At 38.5% G+C, this 21,286-nt stretch overlaps 1 protein-coding gene across 8 annotated transcripts in view; it reads right to left on the minus strand.

Moving 5' to 3' along the window:
* Positions 1-21,286, minus strand: part of CCDC38 (coiled-coil domain containing 38) — a 47,345-nt gene that overhangs the window by 12,571 nt on the left and 13,488 nt on the right. For 5 of the 8 annotated variants that reach the window (XM_077845880.1, XM_077845882.1, XM_077845879.1 and 2 more), the window contains 10 exons: positions 18,291-18,355; positions 16,165-16,328; positions 15,947-16,027; positions 13,219-13,379; positions 11,668-11,757; positions 10,732-10,794; positions 8,847-8,958; positions 4,049-4,118; positions 2,508-2,659; positions 883-1,018 (listed from right to left, as the gene is read on the minus strand). In XM_077845880.1, the coding sequence (XP_077702006.1) occupies positions 883-1,018; positions 2,508-2,659; positions 4,049-4,118; positions 8,847-8,958; positions 10,732-10,794; positions 11,668-11,757; positions 13,219-13,379; positions 15,947-16,027; positions 16,165-16,328; positions 18,291-18,355 (1,094 nt within the window). The remainder of the gene's footprint in view (positions 1-882; positions 1,019-2,507; positions 2,660-4,048; positions 4,119-8,846; positions 8,959-10,731; positions 10,795-11,667; positions 11,758-13,218; positions 13,380-15,946; positions 16,028-16,164; positions 16,329-18,290; positions 18,356-21,286) is intronic. The other 3 variants (XM_077845887.1, XM_077845885.1, XM_077845881.1) reach the window with 2 other exon arrangements.

The following is a 21,286-nucleotide window of genomic DNA, read 5'->3' on the forward strand; positions in this document are numbered from 1 at the left end:
CTCTAGCTGTGCGTGATCCCATTCCCTCCTAACTCCAGGTACAAAACCACCCTAGGAAATGTGTGTAAACGAGCCATGAATAGCTTGCTTTTGTAACTCTGCTCATCCTATGTTTAGGGAGGACAATCTTCTGATTGAGTTCCCCCAAATCTACCTCTGAAAATCCATTTCATAACCATAAATGGCCTCACATATGAAATTTGAATTTTTATTTCATTTGAGGTTTTTTTATAAGGAAATCCATGCTGGCTGGAGTTTGTTGTGGGTCTAGAACGAATCATTCATTCAACAAACATTTATTGAGCACCTACTTTATAGGGACACTTAACATACCTAACTAGGAAGGGTCATACAATCCCTGCCCTGGAGGGGTTTGTACCTTGCTGGGAGAGATGTTCAGGTAAATGCATAGTACATTAACGTTTGTCACAGGGGCTCCCATAATGGATCTATCTGTGCAAGAGAGGCCAGAATCTACTAGAGGCTCAGTTCTAGGCAGATATTCCATTCAGTTTTGATTCAGTGCTTCCCGTTAATTATTTGCCTTCAAATTACTACTAAAATGATCATAGGCAATGAACTATATCATGTATATACACTCTGACAAAAGAAATATATTTATAAGGGGAAAAATCTCAGCATCATACTTTGTAATAATTAGAGCAACATTTTAAAAAGAACCTCATTGCCAATTTGAATGCTTTCTGTATGTAAATTGACTTACATACTGACAGGATAATTCCAACCTGGTTTTCTGCCTCTGTCATCAACCCAGGATTTGTGGTATGCCTTAACTCCCCATTCCAATGCTTAGTGGACAGGCAATGCACATTATTATTAACAGAAGCCAAAATAAAATTACCATAGGCAAAGAAGGATTACCTGAGCATCTGATTTAAATTCTCCAAAACTAAATAGCTTGGACCTTAATTCCAATTCTGCTGCTTTTTCCTCTTCTCTCACACAGCTAGCCTTAAGCATTTCCTTGTGCTCCAGAAGAAACTCTATATTGCTATTTCTATTGCAAAAGAAGAAAGAGACCCTTGTCTGCAATTTGTGGTTTAGAAATAAGCCATCAGTCAGTAGTTTTAACACTTTCCATATCATGTGTCAACATTCTATGTCTAGCAAGCCAAATACGAGTATATTTTAAGAAATTGTCAAAGTACATGCAACTTTTCAGGTAAAATGAGAAGAGTAAATGTCTGTACATGTACTGCTTTTAACTTCCTCCAGGAAGCATTTTCTTCCTGTGATTCCCTTGAAACTCCTAAATAGCAGCAGAATTGATGTGTCAGGAAGCCAAGTTGTGGTGTGATCTGGAAATAGATTCTGTCCTAACATAGATACCCTTTTCCTGCCCAGCCATACCCACCTCGTTCCTAAGACTCATACTGTCAGGGTGGGGGCACCATACGCTCTAAGGATTGAGAGACAGAAGACAAGGATGAAAAGGATACATTAGTAGTAACAGGTAGCTGTGAGATCATGATTTGTAGGGTCTTCACTTTTCAGAAAGTTAATTTGTTCCAAAGTCCAGTATAGTTTGACCTACTGTTTGAAAAGATTGCAATCTTCAGGCCCAGAAAACTCTTCCGAAAAAAGCTTTACACATTTTTATAATGGAAGATAAACAGATTTATTCTCTGCAGTTTGAAGCTATTTTCCAGTAGCTTCCAATATTACTTCCAATTATATAAAATTTTACAGAAGGAATTTTCATCAAATTCAGCCTCCTTCCTGTGACAGAAATCCCTTTTATGGGATCCCTGGGTGGCGCAGCGGTTTGGCGCCTGCCTTTGGCCCAGGGCGCGATCCTGGAGACCCGGGATCGAATCCCACGTCGGGCTCCCAGTGCATGGAGCCTGCTTCTCCCTCTGCCTGTGTCTCTGCCTCTCTCTCTCTCTCTGTGACTATCATAAATAAATAAATACCTTAAAAAAATTAAAAAAAAAAGAAATCCCTTTTATGAGAGCCCTGATATATCTACATATGTACATTATGAAATGATATAATATTTAAGTCACGTAAGCTTTGCTGAGAGTTACTGCCAAGAAAAATGATTTAGCCTAATCATCCAGAACCTGATTTAATTAGCTAGATGGTAGAGTGAAAAGTACACCAAACAAAACTTAGTAAGTTGTGGAATCACTATGTTGTATACCTGCAACTAATGTAACGTGTGTCAACTCTACTTCAGTTGAAAAAAATCAAGGCAGTACATTTTAATTCTTTATAATCTTTCAAACTGCTTTTTATTATTGCTAGCTAGGAAATGTTTTGACAAGTGAAAGGAAGTAGAGACTAAAAGTAAAGCCAGTCTACTCTGTGTAAATCAAACTTCTACATTTTAAACTCTACAATATAAATGATTATTAATAAAAATCCCACCCTAAATCCAGAGAGACCATGAGGAAGGGTCACTATAGGAATCAGCTGGATTCTGTCGCTGGTTAGAGACTGCTTAATAGAATAAATCTATTGTTTTGTTATCTTTAATAACTTACATTTTATCCTGTATAAGTTTTTCTCTTTTATTTACATCTTCAAGATTTTCATCTACATCTTGGGAATATTGTACCAAAGTTAGATTCTGCTCTTCCAGCTCTGTGAGGACTTGAAGTAACTCTTCTGGTTCTTTGAAATAAAGCTCTGGCTCCTAATCAATCAGTAATGAATATAATTCATTTAAAAATATGCTATTTATGCACCTATGACTTATCTAGAGAAATACAGTGGAGAAAATTAATACCATTCTGATTATGATGGAGGCATGGGCAGAGAATGGCAGAGGAGCCTATTTCTGTGTGAGAACTGGCCTTCAGCAAGAGGACATTTAGGGTGTCGGGGGAGATGAAAGGTATTATAGAAAAGAAAAAGGAAGGTGAGGAAAACAGAAGAGATGGAGCAGAAGAGAAGCCCAAGGCAGGAAAAAGGGAAAGCGGGTACTGGGGAAAGGCAGTAGAGGGAAGAGAAGAAAAAAAGGAGGCTAAGCGAACGTCATTTCCTCCCCCATTTTATTTTATATTTTCCAAAAAATAAATATATGTATTACTTTAAGTAAATTTAATTTTTAAAAAGATGACTTGAGTATTTGCACACCATGCTCATCATATTTACTCTAGTCAAGAGGTGGAAGCAACCTAAAGGTCCACTGAGGGATGAATGGATAAAGAAAATGTGGTATATTCATAGAACAGGATATTATTCAGCCTTAAAAAAGAAGGAAATCAAAAAAAAAAGAAGGAAATCCCTGCACACACTACCACATCTACCACATGAGTGAACCTGGAGGACACTAGGCTCTGTGAAATAAGCCAAGTTACAGAGAGAAAAAAATGTATAATTCCACTTTTATGAGGTATCTAAAATAATCAAACTCTTAGAAAGGAACTGTGGTTGCCAGGGCTGGCTGCAGGGGAAGGAGAAAAGGGGAGTTCAGTGGGTACAGGTTTCCATTTTGCAAGATGATAAAGTTCTAGAGATCTGTTTACGACAATGTGCATTTAGTTAACATTATACTGTACACTTAAATTTGAAAGTGGTGAGGATGATAAATTCTGTTATGTTTTTTACCACAATTTTAAAAAGATCACTTGTATAAGATGTGTTATATATAATAATGGATGGTGTTTTTAAATGTTTTTTGTTCCTTGTGAGTTTCTGTGGTTGTATTCAGGATGGGGTTAGCTCAAAGTCAGTCTTGTAAAATAAAGGGCTGTTTTGTTGAAGACTGGTTTATCTTACAGTACAGCTACACAGTATATCTTGAGCTCCAGTAAAATGCGAAGCAATCAGAAAGTGACTATTTTTACAAAATGATTGTAGATAACATATTTATCTCCTAAACCTCCTTATAAATATTTTTTCATAAAATGATGTCAAAGATGAACTATAGATGCAACTGGGAAACAGCATCAAAATTATAATTTCTTCTGGAAAGTTGTGGATTATTTAGAATAGGAAATTTTAATTTTAAAAGAAAAAAAAATGAGCACTTTTACTTTTCACCAAACAATATTTAAATCAAAAAAGATAATCTGGTTACCAGATCATAGTCCATATCCTCGTCTAAAAATAATTCCAAACTGTCTTCTGAACTGATACTGTCAGTGTGGCTGTAAAAGAAAGAAAATGTCTGATTTCTGAACCATTTTCAGTCAACAGATTTCCTTCATTTCTAAACTGCCTTTGGAACCTAACTAGAACAGTTCTTTTCAATAGCCTTTTTAGCCTTTTAGGGAACTGCCATTTGCAGGAGTCAATGGATTCCACACATATGCAAAAAAAAAAAAAAAAATCAGATTCCATCTGGACAAGGGTGACATTTGCAAACAAGTGAGACCACAGGAAGGGTCAAGCATATGGTACCAATTATTTGAAGTGCATTTATAAAAAATCTTTTTAAAGAAACACATGACAGCCTACATTGCTGCATCTGTTTTGCCCCTGTTAATGCAGTCAAATAAACTAAACATGTTACTCTAGTGCTCAAAACAAAGCCTGTTCCAGAGTAATACAATATTTGTCTTCTGAAGAGCAGATTTTACTTCTTAAAATATCCTCTGTTCAGGCTGAGGAAATGTTGGTTGGAGGGATGCGGAATGAGGTACATTCTTAAAGAATAATTATGTGGTTTGCATAGTGACTGGAAAAATCAGTTTAAAAAGATAAATTGAAAATGATTGGAAAATTAAAGAAGCGGGGACTAGGGAGAGTTAGGTGGCTTTTGGTGTGATAAGTAATTAACACATTCAAGTAGAGGGTCATGATGAAGGGAAAAGTGAGTAAATGGATTGGGGAGAATGAAATCATAGGAACCAAAAGTAGAAAGAGCTACTGGAACCCAAAGAGAAGAGACAAAGATAACTCCAACATTTGTAATCTGTGAGCCTGGAATAATGGAAGTAATCCTAACAAGATGGAAAACAGTTGAAGGATGAGATAAGAAAAAAATTAATATTTGCTTTATTCATGTTGAGTTTAAGGGGACAAGATACCTGTATGGAGCTGCCCTTTAAATCTATGGAAATAAGGTGTGGGAACATGGAGAAAGAGCCATAGAAGTAAATGAGTATTTAGGAAGCATTCCCTGAGAAAGCATTTCTTCTCTTGATCCAGTGGTATCAATTTCTAATCAATTTTCTCCCACCTCTCTGAAATTCTTGTTACCTTTTTGGTTTTCTTTTCAACATAAATGTCTGTGGTTCCCCAGCCTTCTTCCCCTCCACTGTACCCACTCTTTTGGGGTTATTTCATCCTCTTTCATGGATTCTATCACTGCTAATATACTAATGGCTCCCACACATCTATCTTTCTCTTGAGTTCTAGACTTCATTGTCCAACCTCCAACTGGACATCAGTGTCTACTTGGCTATCCTACAAGGGGCTAAAACTAAAACAATCTAAAATGACACTCCTTATCTTCCTCTTCAAGCCTGCTCCCCTTTGCTGTGTTCCCAATATTATTGAATGCCAACACTCTACACCCAGTTGCCACACAAATTTGGGAGTTAACTTTGATGATATGTAGGAGTTATTTTTGACCACTCTTTTCCTCACATTTCCCCCAATCTTTATGCGAGTCTTTCAAAGCCTGTCAATGCCACTTCCCTGAGATGCCTCTCCTTCTTCATTCCCATTGTCACTCTGTGGTTGGGGCAGTTCATTATCTCTTCCCTGAACTGTGACAACAGGCTCCTCCTAACTGGCCCCTCTTACCTCTAGATTTGTCTCCCTCCATTTCATTCTTTAAATTACTCCCACATCCAATTTTCTAAAATGAAAATCTGAGTGAGTCTCTGTTATACTCTTGATTAAAACCCTATTGGCTCCCCAGGACCCTTGGGACAAACCACAGTCTCCTTAGGACAGCACCACTGCTTTCCTGCTCATGATACAATAACTATTCACCCCTTGAGCCTCTCACTTACACCCTGTGGCCCAGCCATTTTGAACAGAGCCAAGCTCTGCCATCTTTATGACAGAAGGCCCCTACTCTCCCAGAGCTTGTCCTCCTTTATTACTCGTCTTCTCACCAGACTCAGCTTGGACGCCACCTGTTCTGGAGTGTTCACTGATCCTGCTCTTTGTCTCCTACTCCCTCACCTGTCATTTGGGTTAAGGGTCCCTCCTTTGCATGCCTGTGGCACTCTGCCTATCCTTCCAATGGCATTTTATTATATTGTAACTGACTAATCCCTTGTCTGTTTTCTCACTAGATGGTAAGCTCCTTGAGGGCAGAGACTGTCTTTTATTTACTGTTGAATCCACAGGGCACTCAATAAATATTTGTTGAATGAATGAAAGAGACTATGAGAGTGGTGAACTTTCTGAGGAGTGGAGATGGTATTTGCATGTTACTATGTGTATTGGTAGATTCAGAAAAGGCATTTGGCAAAATTCAATGCTCATTTATTATAAAAAGAGAATTGGAATAGAGAGGATTTCCTCAACTTGATAGGGTATCTATATCTATAAATATCCTACAGCTAACATTTTACTTAATGGTGAAAACCTAAATCCTCTTAAGACTATGGACAAGGCAATGATGTATGTTCCTACTACTCTTATTTAACATAGAATGTTCTACCCACTGCCGCAAGGCAAGGATAGGAAATAAGAGGGGTACATATCATAAAGGAAGAAATAAAATTGTCTCTATTTGCAGATGACATGATGGTCTACATGGAAAATCCAGAGGGATCTAAAAAACCCCAAAGAATCAAACTCCAAATTCCTGGAATTAGTAAGTGAGCTCAGCAAGATCACAGTACATAAGATAAAAGTACAACAATCAGTTGTATTTCTATATACTAGCAATGAACCCAAGGACATTAAAATTAAAAATACAATGCCAGAAAAAAAATAGGAAAGAAACTTTTAGGTGTAAATCTAACAACACCTGTACAGGGACATGCATGCTGAAAACTACGCACAGCTGATAAACAAAATCAAAGAAGATCCAAATGGGAATGGAAAGACATGGATTGGGAGAGTTAATATAGTAAAGATGACAATTCTCCCCAAATTCGTGTACAGGTTGGAATTAGTTTCCTAGGGCGGCTGTATCAAAGTACCACAAACAGCTTTGTGGCTTAAAACAATAGGAATATTTTCTCACAGTTCTGGAAGCTAGAAGTCCAAAATTAAGCTGTCAGCAGGGCCATGATCCCTTCTAAGTCTCCAGGAAAGAATCTCTTTCATGCCTTTCTGTTAGCTTCTTGTGTTGCCAGCAATCATCAGTGTTGCTTGGCTTATAGGTGCCTCTCTCCAATCTCTGCCTCTTGTCACATGGCATACTCCCTGCACCTCTGTCTCTTCTCTTAAGGACACTAGTCATAGTGGATTAAGAGCTCACTTTCATGACTTAAATTTGATTATACCTACAAAGATCCTATTTCTACATAAGGTAACATTCATAGATATGTACCGTAATTAGAACTTTAATATCTATTTTTGGGAGATATAATCCAATCCTTAACAAAGTTTAACATAATTTCAATAAAAATTTCAGCAAGATTTTTTTTTGTAGATATAGACAAGATAACTCTAAAATTTGTATGGAAAGCCGAAAGAACTAGAATAATTAACAAAATTTCTAAAAAGAGGAATGAAGAAGAATCAGTCTGATTTCAAGATTAACAGCTATAATGATAAAGACCATGTTGTATGGGTGGTAGATAGCTACACAGATCAATGGAACAGAGTAGAGAATCTGGAAATACACCTGAACAAAAATGCCTAACTGATTTCTGACACAGATACAAAAACAACAAACAATTCAGTGGAGAAGCCATTTCAACAAATGGTGCTGAAGCAATTGACATTCAGAGGCCAAAAAAAAAGAAAGAAAGAACCTCAATCTAAACCTCACAGCTTATTAAAAAATAATTAACCTAAAATGAATCACAGACTTAAATGTAAAACTATAAAAGCTTTTAGGAGAAAACAGGAAAAATAATCTTTGAGATCTAGCACTAAGCAAAAAGTTCTAAGCCTGATATGAAAAGTATGATCCATATTAGAAAAAATTGATAAATTAGACTTCATCAATATAAAAAACTTTTGTTCTACAAAAGACCCTGGTAAGAACATGAAAGGATGATCTACAGACTGAGAGGAAATATTTGCAAGCCACATATCTGCAAAGGGCTAATATAGAAATATATAAAGAATTCTCAAATTTCAACAGTAAGAAACAAAAACAATCCATTTAGAAAGCAGGCATTTCGCCAAAGGAGACATAAAGATGTAAACAAGTACGTGAAAAGATGTTCAACACCATTAGTTACTAGGGAAATGCAAATAAAACACAAAAGACAGGAATATTATGCAGCCACAAAAAAGGATGAGATGCCATTTGCAACAGCATGGATGGATCTGGAGGGTATTATGGTAAGTCAAATAAGTCAGACTGTGAAAGACAGATCCCATGTGATTTCATGCGCATGTGGAATCTAAAAAAGCAAATGAATAAAAAAAAAAGAATCAGACCTATAAATACAGAGAACAAAGTAATGATTGCTAGATAGGGGATGGGGGATGGGCACAACGTGAAGGGGAATGGAAGATACATGCTTCCAGTTATGGAATGAATGAGTCACAAGAATAAAAGGCACAGCAGAAAGAACATAGTCAATGATATCATAATACTATTGTATGATGACAGCTGGGAGCTACACCCCTGATGAGCATATCATTGTATCACCATGTCATACACCTGAAACTAATGTAACATTATATGTTCACTATCCTCAAATAAAAAAGTATCCAGGAGTAAACTTTTTTTTAAAAAAAAGCACAATAAGGGGGATCCCTGGGTGGCTCAGCGGTTTGGTGCCTGCCTTTGGCCCAGGGCGCGATCCTGGAGTCCTGGGATCGAGTCCCGCGTCGGGCTCCCAGCATGGAGACTGCTTCTCCCTCCTCCTGAATCTCTGCCTCTCTTTCTCTCTATGTCTATCATAAATAAATAAATAAATAAATAAATAAATAAATATTTAAAAATAAATAAATAATAAAATAAAAAAGCACAATAAGATATATATATATATATATATATATATATATATATATATATCAGAATGTCTAAAATAAAAAAAAAATGAAAACAGTAACTGCTGATGAGAACGTAGAGAAACCGGATCCCTTGTTCATTGTTGGTGGGAATGCAAAATGGTGTAGCCACTCTGGGAAACAAATTGGCAGTTTCTTTAAAAACTAAGCATGTACCTACCACCCAATTCAGCAATTGTACTCTAGGCATTTATTCCAGAGAAATGGAAAGGGTGTGCACACAAAAAGTTGCACAAATATATAGCAATTTTATTCTTTATAGCCCCAAATTGGAAACAATCTGGATATCATTCAGTGAGTGAATAGTTAATCTGCAGTGTGTCCATATCATGTATAGTTGACTTGATAACAGTATGGGGATTGAGGGCCCTAACCCCCTACACAGTCAAAAATCTGCATATAACTTTTGACTCCCCCAAAACTTAACCACCAATATCCTACTATTCACCTGAATCCTTACACATATTTTGTATGTTTTATATATTATATACTATATTCATACAATAGACTAGATAAAATGTCAAGAAAATCATTTACAGTACTGTACTATATAAAAAAAATCCCACATATAAGGGACAGTGCACAGTTCACACCCATGTTGTTCAAGGGTTAAGTGTAATACTACTCAGCAATAATAAGGAGCCAGCTATTGTTAGACCCAACAGCTTGGGTGAACCTTCAGAGAATTATGTTCCATGAAACATCCCATCCCAAAAGGTTGCATAGTGTATGATTCCATTTATGTAACATTCTTGAAGTGACAAAATTGAAGTGATAGAGAATAGATTAGTGGTTTCCAGGAGTCAAGGGGAGGAGAGAGGGAAGTGGATGTATTACAAAGAAGCAACATGAAGAATCCTCATGGTGATGTTCTGTACTTAATTGTGTCTTGACTATACCAATGGCAATATATTGGTTGTAATATACTGCAAGATGTTACCATTGGGGGAAACTGGGTAAAGGGCACATGGATCGCTCTGTGTTATTTTTTTGCAACTATATGTGAATCTACAACTATCTCAAAATTTCAAAAATTCATTAAAAGCAAAATAAAAACATTGACTCTTAAATGCCACAGAAATGGAGTGACCTTGGGTTCCTGAAATTTAGAGTACAGTGTCTGTGTTGACTTTTGTCATATGGGATTGTCATGGATACTGTGGTACTAGCCCAGATCCTCTCCTTGGCGGCCAGTGTACCTATCCTGGACATCAATGTATTTTCTTAAAGCTCCCTTGGAGTAGCCAAGGTTGAGAACTAGCAGTTTATGAATAATGAGTATGAATGAGTTAACAATCAAGCAAGGGACAAAACAAACAAAAAAGCTTTGCGATCCTATTTCAACAATTTTGAAGAACATGGTAAAACTGCAAACACAAGGATCAGCAGAGTAGCTTAATAAACAACTAGCAATGGCTCTAAAAGAGCCAAACCCTAGATGCAGGGGACAGGCAATTTCTGCAAATAGCAGTGGCAGGCACTTATCAAAAAATGTGGGAGCTCAGTCACCTCCGGAGCACCCAAAAATGGCAACCGCTGCCTCCAGAATCTGAGGAGGAGTACGGATGTGTGATATGTATATGTTGACGAAAGGCTAAAAGGGATATTTTTCTGAAAAACATTCACAGTTTCCAAGAGAGTTAGTCAAGTATGTACCGTACGTTGATAAGGATGATTTCCTGTTCTCTAGGGTGAGAGTGGTCTTCTTGCGTGGTTTTCCTATTCAAAATGTCCAGGCGATGTCCATGTCATAGGTGCGGGTGGAGGTGAAAAGAAATAACATGCAATTAGAAATGAGTCCTTGTTATTTGTGCAAGATATTTTTTCCTGCATTGGTATACCCATTCTTTTTATTATTATCAGAACAATAATCCTAGAAAGTGGAGCAAGCTCTTTCATTCTACTGAAATTGGGTTCCAAGTCTAAGAATAAAATCAAAGGCACTGGTTTGGGTAGGGGGTGGGGGTGGGTGCAGAATACATATTGTCAAAAACATGATGCAATTCTTGATAGTCCCAAATCAGGGGCATAAATTGTGAAATATAAATCATAGTTCTTTTTTACTTAACCATATATATTTGTTACATAATCACAGATTTTCTTTTTACATTTTTAAATTTAAATTCAATTTGTCAACACATAGTATAACACCCAGTGCTCATCCCATTAAGTGCCCTCCTCATTGCCCATCCCCCAGTTATCCCATTCCCCCAACCTCCGCTTCCGCAACCTTTTGTCTGTTTCCCAGAGTTAGGAGTCTCTCGTTTGTCTCCCTTTCTAATCACAGATTTTTTAAAATCAAGGCAAAAAATAGAAATGATGGACACTTCAATTGTTACATCCCGTGGAGGGGATAACTTGCCACAGGTTCTCTGCCCTTTACTTCTTTGCCTGTCCTGTCCAGTCATCACTTCTCCAAGTTTTAGAATAATATCAAAGAGAAAGAAATGGAACTCCTAGCTTCTAAGGATTATGGGTAATATGAACACCCACTTTTTGTTTGCCAGGTTAGCTTATACATCCTGGATTTCCAATTTGAGATGGAACTCTGGTTTTACTTCTATGAGTGAAGTCCCAAATCTCTGATGTTACCTTGGCTACCTCTTTCCATATAATAGTCATCTGAAAATGATATCTTCCTGGATTCCTCAATATTGCTCTCTGTTTTCCTTCTATTTAATTCTAAAAATGAAAAACAAAAGGGAGAGAGAAAGGGGAGAAAACATTTCTGAGAATGAGAGGTTTGTCTCATGGGTGAAGGTAGAGTTACTGTGAAAATTTAAAGGGACAGAAATATAGGATGGGGACATTGTAACAGACAAATGTATGATGCAGGCAGCAAGGGCTGGTCTCTGGAACAGGCGGGATGGATGGGAACTGACCTCCAGGGCAGGACCTGCAGGTCTTTTATTTCCTGCATCAGTCTCTCATAACTTCTATAATCCCAGTGTCAGCTATTCACTCCTCTGGCCTGAAAAGCTCATTGCTTTCTGAGCATCCTCTAATTAGAGGACAAGTCTAGGAGCACTGAATTTTAAGCTGTTAAATGCAATTACTTCCTGATGTTCCTTTTTATATGTTTTCTCTTTTGTCAAACACTATATTGAGTTTAATCAAGTGCCATTACCATGCTCAATACTCTGTGCATATGATCTGATTTAATCACAGCACAGTGAGAGGTACTGAGCAGGACAGCCATCACTGGGGTGCTGGTCAGCTCCCTGGAACAGAGTTTTCCCTGATTTGTAGGTTTCTGGCTTCTATGGGGTCAGTGGTCTTACCCCAGAGTCTCAGGATTGCTCTCAGCTGAAGACTCTGCAGAGAACTCTCTGTATAACTCTCTTCTCTCCAGTACTATGCTCTGGGAACTCCAGCCTCCCTGCACCCTTTGCTTGATCTTCAATACATGAGCACTGCTGGGTTCCTCTTCCCTATGCCACATCCTGGAAATGCTTCCCAGGCAGTGCGCTGAGGCCAGCATTTGCCTTTCCTCTCTCACGGATCACTCTGTTTCTCTCCTTGATGCCTGATGCCTGAAGCCTATTGCTTCATATATTTTTCAGATTTTTTGGGGGGCAAGAGGGTGAGTCTGGTCCTTGTTACCCCCATGTTGCTGGAAGGGGTAGTTTTCTTTTTTGATTTGTGACCTCATTTGGATCACTTATTCAATTTATATATATAAAATAGATCTATTTTGGGCCCCTTGAGCTGACTTCATAATACCAGTACTGTTCTGTGTTAATTTCTGAGACTCTGTGATAATAGATTAAGACTTTAAAAGATTAGTAATACTGGTACACCTGGGTGGCTTAGTCAGTTAAGCAACTGACTTGATTTCAGCTCAGGTCATGATCTCAAGGTCCTGAGACAGAGCCCCAACTTGGGCTCCACGCTCAGTAAAGAGCCTACTTGTGATTCTCTTCCTCTGCCCCTCCCCCTGCTTGCGCATGCTCCCTTTCTCTCTCTCTCAATAAATAAATAAATAAAATTTCTAAAAATAATAATAATATTAGAGATAGTAGAATCCTTGTTCAGGTTTTGCTTAAAATAGAAATTCTGACAGTTTAATAAGGAACAAACAAATATTGAAACAATATTTGAGACTTAGGGACATTTAATTGAAATTAAGAATATGTGACTCACTTGCTAGTACTGGAAGACTAACATTCATACTGTCTCTGCTCGTTGTCATTTGCACCCTTTTCAGTGCTTGCTGGATTTGCCAGTGTTTTGGAGACAATTTCAGCAGAAAAAATCCATATTTCATGTACTCTCTAAGAAGGAATTCTGCTTTTGCTATCTCACTACTCAAAAGAAATGAAGATATCATTAGAAATATCTGTGTGAAAGCATGTCCTTTTTTTTTAGCATGTCCTTTAAAAAAAAAAAGATTTCACAGAATTTGTTGCCTTGATCATGTATTTGAGTAATAATTTATATAGCAAAAATTATGGTTAGTATGGTTATAAAAATATGGGTGTCAATAAGATAAGAGGAGAAGAAAAAACCCATAGGAGTGCTTTTTGAATAAAACATGTCAAGGATATATACACATGGAATGGACTGATGATAGTTTTACTCATTTATTTTAGAGAAATATATTAAATTTTAGACATAGGGAGAAATGAGAAGGTAGCAGAAGTTGGTACTTCCGTAAAAAGAATAAAGAAAACTAACACCAAGGAGCACCTACTGTGGAGTGGGCAATATGGAGGATGCACTATAGGCATCATCATTTCATTCTCTGTACAGGACCATAAAATAGGTATTATTCCTGTCTTTTGGAAGAAGAGATGAATGACTTGCAAAGTCATCTGTCCAGCTGTCCAGTGCAGAGCCAGCACTCACACCCGGGTCTAGCTGACTCTGATGCCCAAGCTTCTGCCAACAATATCCAGGGACTTGGGCTGAAAGCCTCTCCCCAGCCTCACGTTGCTTTCCCGTAACCATGTTACAAAGTGGACCTTGAAGGAATGTTTAAATAAACAGTGAAGGCCCTTGTGAAAGGGAGCCCCACCCATACTGAGGCTTCCTGAGTCATACCCTCCTCCATGTCCTGACTAATATTACTCCTATACCGTATCCCCAGCTTCAGCATTTCCTTCAGTCAGGGCCTTCCTTAAGCCCTGATGTGAGAGTGAGATTCAAAGAGTCTGTAAGAGACTGGCTCAACACATCACACAGAAGGCGGACGGGAGCCCCTCATTCTACTACCCCTTTATTTTTAGATGGAAAGCCTCCCAGGGCACCTGGGCAGCTACCCAAAGTTTTGGGAGAAGAGGAAAACAGCTTGTCTAAAATACAGCAAATGAACGGATGGCAGTTTTAGACAAGCTGTTTTCCTCTTCACCCAAAGCATCTACCTTTAGCTCAGGGTGTGATCCTAGGGTCCTGGGATCAAGTCCCCCATCAGGCTCCCTGTGAGGAGCCTGCTTTCCCTCTGCCTGTGTCTCTGACTCTCTCTCTGGGTCTCTTATGAATAAATAAATAAAATCTTTTTTTTTTTTTTTTTAAAGAAAGAAGCCTCCCAAATGTGCTGCAAGAGCAGGGTTAAAATGGCTAGAATTACACAGCTTTCAAGCAAAAGCTTCAGAACAAGCTCCCTTTCCCTTTGTAAACAGATTTCCAGCCCTACCTGCAGTGGAGGACCTTCCTGGGCCACACCAAGCCCATAGAGAGAAAAAAAGGAAATAAAAGCAGGTGCCTGTATCCTTTGTGCTGTTCCCAGCTTGTTTTTCATGACCTTTTGCACCTTTCTAGGATGACGAGACACATATACACTAATTGAGCAAGTTCTTTTCAGCAAGGCTGTTTGCTGGGTGGCCATCGTGCATAAATACAGTCCTCTCTGCAAGCATAGCAGCTGCTACTCTGGTTCTACAAATAGAGCAGAATCTTCTAATTACACGATGGAGTGAAGGAAGGGAAGTCTCCACCTTGGAATGCCTTCAACTTCAGGCTACCAAAATAGGCTTCCATAGCCAGAATGTGTTTGAAAACACATTCTGTCAATAACAATTGGTTTCAAAGAAACTGCCATCCAGTTCATTTGCTGTATTTTAGACAAGCTGTTTTCCTCTTCTCCCAAATCTTGAAGACTTGGTTTTAGGGAAACACTAAGTATCAAAGCCTCAAAAAGAACAAACAAACAAACAAACAAACAAACAAGTTTTGGTATGACTTGATACCAAGACTAGTGTCTCCTGCGTCATGAAATTCCTGTCCAAGAATGATGATAGAAGGAAGCTTCTTTAGATATTTAAAATTAGATCAAATGAGATACACTTGACCACAAAAGAAAACATCTGGGCTTGAAAATTAAAAAAAAAAAAAAAGAAAGAGTGATAGGTAGTATAGTAATTTTATCCCAATTCTCCTTCCTGTAATTTTTGTCATTATGGATCCTGTCATTATGGATCCTGTCATTATTAAATCCTTAATATCGATTTTAGGTTCAACTAAGTGTGAGTATGAATATAAAAAAATACTGCCCATTATAGTTGAGAGATGGTTGTAAACATGAATCCCAATTTCAGAGATGTTAAAATGTGGAAAGAAATATCCCTTAGAATGAAGGAGAGAAGGCACTTAGAAAATAATTTACAGTTTACTCTTAACACAGGCTTGCTTCTTCTCAACCCATTTCTAGGCTTCTACAACGAGAAAGTTACAGGAACTTTTCAGCCAGAGGTCACTGTGCTCTGATACCCAGGCAGAGACAGCCGGCCCTTGATTGACAGGTTACTTGTTTAAAAAGGAGGTCATACTTATGATCAACTGATAAGGAAGACCACGTAGGTCTTGTGAGGCACAAGTAAGTCTCAACAGGGTCTGGACATTTGAGCAGGAAAAGAGGGTGCCCTGGGCTCACCTTTTCACTGCCTGCACTTCCATACTGGCTTTCTTTAGCTCTGTGGTCATTTGGAGCTTGTTGATAGTTTCCTGTGCTGCCCTGAAAAGTAACAAGGGGTAACAAGGGGATTTGTTAGTTTGTTTTGTGTTGCATTGTATTCTGAGAAACTGGGTGGGGGGGAGGGGGGGAGTGAGGGTTGGCGAGGAGGCAATTTGGCCAGAATGAACCAAACGAACATTTTCAGAGCATCTACAGATCTCTGGTCATTTTCTCTAAGGAACTCTTCAAAGGCCATTGCATCTTCTTGGAGCTTTTTTTCTGCTTTTATGAGTTGCTGTTCCTTCACTGCCATGTGGTTTTCAAACATTTTAATCGTATTTCTTTTGGTTGACAGGGCATACTGCGAATATTAAAAACAGAAGTGCAACATTATTCCACGTTTCTAGCCCATTGCTAGTACATTTCAAAATTCTCATGATAAAGGGGGAAATAACTTGCATAGTAAGTGATCACTTGGTTTAGAAACAATAGCATGCCAAGTCTTGAGACTACAGCCTTTATTTCATAGAGGAATTTTATTTTGGGGACTTTAGAAGGGAGACCAATTAATTCCTCTTTCCCTTTTATGAAGAGGCTCAATTATTGTTCCACCATGGCTGTGTCCCACAAATCAAAAGTAGCTCCATATCCCTTCAGGTTCTATCCTTAAAAAATTTTAAAATAAAAAACAATACATATTACTCCAAAGAGCAAGTCTACCTGTATTATCCACAATATCCCTCCAATATTTCAGGCATTGGGAAACTGGGCAGTCTGCAGTTACCAAGCCTCCTCCATTGGGAAGTAGGATGAAAAAATAAGGTTTTAACCCTGCTAATGTCTATGCCACATTCCTCCAAACTGCACACGGCTAGGGGTATTGAACCAGCCTCCAAGAACCCTGTTTAGATCCCCAAATACAACTTTGACATCTAGCTCTTATTTTATTTTATTTTATTTTATTTTATTTTATTTTATTATTTTTTTAGTACAGAATATAATCATTCACTTGGGTTTTTAATGCCATGCCTGAAAAAAGAAATTATAATGTCACATGCATTAAAATACAAAAGAACTTAAAATACGTAAATGAGATAATTTTAAAGAAGTAACAACTGGGGAGCACCAGATAAAGTCACTAGCGGTCTTCAGCAGAGGAGGGGCATGTGTGGAGAATATGCTGACTGTAGGGAGCAGAAGTAGAAGCAGGATACCAGTATTCAGAAGTTATATCAATAATTCATGCAAGTGATATTGGTGACATGGATTAGAGTGGTGGCAGGGGAGGTCATGAAAAGTAGTGTGTGTATGGATATATTGGGAGAAAATATATATATATATATATATATATATATTTTTATGATTTATTTAATTATTTACGATAGACATGGAGAGAGAGAGAGAGAGGCAGAGACACAGGAGGAGGGAGAAGCAGGCTCCATGCCAGGAGCCCAACGCGGGACTTGATCCCTGGACTCTAGGATCGCGCCCTGGGCCAAAGGCAGGTGCTAAACCGCTGAGCCACCCAGGGATCCCCGAGAAAATATATTTGAAAGTATATTGGGATGTGGGTTGTAAGTTGGAGAGTTGAGGATAGCTCCAACAGGTTTTTCCCAAGCAACTGGAAAAAAATGAAAATTGCTACCCACTGCGATGGGGGCACACCACGAGATGCAAATCTGCGGGGGTAGGGAAGAGTATGGAAGGGGCAAAATTTTGGAAATGTGAAAACAGAGGTGCCCACTGGGCATCTAAGTGGCTATGGTAAGAATTACGGTTGCCTTTGTGAGTCTGGAATTCAGGGAAAAGGATCAGGGTAGAGACATAAATTTGGAAATTGTTAATAGGGAAGTGGACTATAAAGCCAGGGGCCTGGAGGAGGGCAGAGAGAGCACAGAGCAAGGAGTGCTTCAACATTTGGAGACCAAGGAGAAGAGGAACAAGAAAAGAAAACTGTGAAGGAGTGAGCAGCCAGTGATGAGAAAGAATCAAGAGACAGTGGATCCTTGGAAACCAGCTGAAGAAGCCATTTCAAGAAAGAGGAAGTGACCAAATGATCTAACTGCTGCTGAAAGGGAAGGAAAAGGAAGACCATGAGGTTGACAGTTTGAACTTGGCAATGGGAAAGTCACCAAGAACCTTGACAAAAGTAGTTTTGGTGGAATAATGACAAAAGCCCAGCTGAAGTTGTTCGGTAAAGGACAGGAGGAGCAATAGATCTGGAGCATGTAATGGAAAAGTAAAATGTCAAGGGTGAAATTTGGCAACGCTCTGCAGCAAGTCTTCTGTTTTACTAATGGGAGAAAGAAATTATTTTTACTACCTCCAGCAGAAACCTGTCTCTCTGGTCATTAATAAATTCATGAAGTGTCCTTTTTGTGTCTGCACCTTCAAAGAAAATTGAAAGAGACTGAGGTTTAGTTCTAACCCTCAGGAGTTTATATAAAATAAAAGCTATGTACTTAAATTACTGGATACAGGTTGTATCTGACTTTAAAAAAAAAAAAAAAAACCTTCAAATAAACTTTCTTCCTAATCGCTAAAAAACTAATTTCATAGTAGTAACTACCATTTATTTTGTTTCTGTCATATTCTATGAACTATATTAGACACTTTAAATGAATAATTTTATTTAATCCTAACACTAACCCCAAGGAGGTACATGTTTCTATATCCATGCTGTATGTGAGCTCAGAGATGTCAAGATACTTGCCCAAGACAACAGAGCTAATGTGTGGCAGAGGGGCATGTGACTCCTAGGGCTGTGCTAGGTGGACTGAACTGTTTTAACTCTTGGTGTTTTGGGGATCCCTGGGTGGCTCAGCGGTTTAGCACCTGCCTTCAGCCCAGGGTGTGATCCTGGAATTCTGGGATCAAGTCCCGCATCAGGCAACTTGCATGGAGCCTGCTTCTCCCTCTGCCTGTGTCTCTGCCTCTCTCTCTCTCTCTGTAACTATCATAAATAAATAAAAAATAAAAAAAAATAAAAAAAAAAACAAAAAACAAAATCCTATGCTGTCCATTTATTAAATATTATAGTTATGCTTACATTTTGGGCTACTTTATCATGATACTACCTGGCTGAGTTGATGTGATTTTATTCTTCAAGTCTAAATACACTGGTTACATGGGTTTCCCATTTTAGCTCTTCTAGCTATCCAGAAGGGTTTTTTTGGCAAAGAGACAATGTATGATAAAACCGTCATTAAAGCATTAGTGTTCCTCAACACCAGAGCCCCTAACGGCTCACAGCGGATGTGCTCCAGTGGTGTTGCCCTCCAAGAGTAAACCACAGTCAGGCTGTCAGCTACGTAGAGGAGGAAATGGCACGTCTTTTATGCAGCCCAACCGATCTGTCTATGACAGTTGCCTGTGTAATTTCTTCAAGGTAATCTAGCTGTTGGCTACTACTGCATGCAGTTGGCTACTACTGCATACACAAAAATAACTGGGCTCCCAAAGTAGGGGTCACTTGCTCCTTTTACATCATGTAGACTTGTCTTTAATCAGAATTCAGGCAGGAAATGTAAAGCTGGGGGTTGGGGGTTTCAACCAAATCAACTCTTAATTGGAAAGAGTCTGAGGAGAATTTCTCTATTTTCCACAAAAACATCCAAATTGCTTGTCTGTGTAATTGGCAAAAACTGACAACCTGATTTCCATTGCTGACAGAGCCCAGATTGCCTTGGATAATACCAAACAATTTTACCATTTCCTTTTTTAAGAGTCTACTTTATGTCATTTACTCTTAAGAGACCAGTCACCCCTCTGTCAATCAGCATGGTGTCATATAGAGTCACCTGCAAAGCCATCTTCGCTAGTTATCTCAGAAGCGGTAGTGTGGCAAGGATTTTTGGAGGTAGCCACTTTATGTAGAACTCTAAAACATATCACATATCATTTTAAGTGCTCTTGATGACTTAAGGTTGACCACTCTACAGAGGTGAACTACGAGACACAAGACTGAACCTAGCTGTACCCTATCAGTGGTCACTGATACTACCATGTCACCTGACATTTGCACTTTTTCATACGATAGTGCAGAATATGCACCTTCACAATCTAAAAAAAGTTAACATGGCTTCCCTCTTTTATACTAATTATTGACTCTGGAGTTCTTTCCTAAGTGTTTTGTTGTGGTTTTCTGAAGATTTTTTTTTTTCATCACAATTTGGCAAAGTTACGAAATTTTTAAGTTACCATGGCAAATCCTGGACACTCAATGTATCTTCCCCACTTCCTCCTTCCTTTCCGCCTTCCTTTTTAATTTAAAATTTAAAAAAATTTTTTTTAATTTTTATTTATTTGTGATAGTCACAGAGAGAGAGAGAGAATGAGGCAGAGACACAGGCAGAGGGAGAAGCAGGCCCCATGCACCGGGAGCCCGACGTGGGATTCGATCCCGGGTCTCCAGGATCGTGCCCTGGGCCAAAGGCAGGCGCCAAACCGCTGTGCCACCCAGGGATCCCTTAATTTAAAAATTTAGACAAGACTCATTTTGGGGGAAGATTTTATGACCCCATCATCTTAGCATTAATCACTTCAACCTCACTGGCTTCAAACTGCTTTCTTTCTTTCTTTTTTTTTTTTCTTTTTTTTCAAACTGCTTTCTATTTCATTTGGAGGCACTTCTTGATCTGATAAGTAAGAAATGTCTATGACATTTTGATTACCACATGGCCCCTTTTCATAGAGCAATAATTCATAGCCTGTAATATTTTAACGTGTTGCCTTCAGGTGCCATTAAAACAGGTTATGTTTTTGTAACAACAGAGAAACTTAGTTAATTCTATTAGCTTCCTGATTCTGGATCTATGAGTTGTATGGCCTGGAAAGTCACGACTTCTCTTTAGAAAGTTTCTATATATTTCTACATCTAGAAATGAATTTCGATGGTCCTAGCCATAACCTTTAATACTGTATCGTTTTGACAGTGGCTTTCTTCCTTAGAGACATAAAAATAAGTAACAATCTATTTCTTGGAAAAATAGGTTTTCTTATTTACTTTTTTATTTTTAAAGATTTTATTTATTTATTCATGAGAGACACACAGAGAGAGGCAGAGACACAGGCAGACGGAGAAGCAGGCTCCCTGCAGGGAGCCTGATGTGGGACTCCATCTGAGTTGAAGGCAGACACTCAACCACTGAGCCACCCAGGCATCCCTGTTTTCTTATTTAAAATAGATTTTGTCCTGACTCTCAGCTTCCATTTACAAAAAAGGGCTTCCCTTCCTTCCCTTCCCTTCCCTTCCACTCAACCATAGTATGAGACAGCATACTTTTTTTTTACCTCCAGAAAAGCCCCCAAACCTGACAT

This window comes from Canis aureus, chromosome 13, assembly GCF_053574225.1.
Source record: "Canis aureus isolate CA01 chromosome 13, VMU_Caureus_v.1.0, whole genome shotgun sequence".
NCBI lineage: Eukaryota > Metazoa > Chordata > Mammalia > Carnivora > Canidae > Canis > Canis aureus.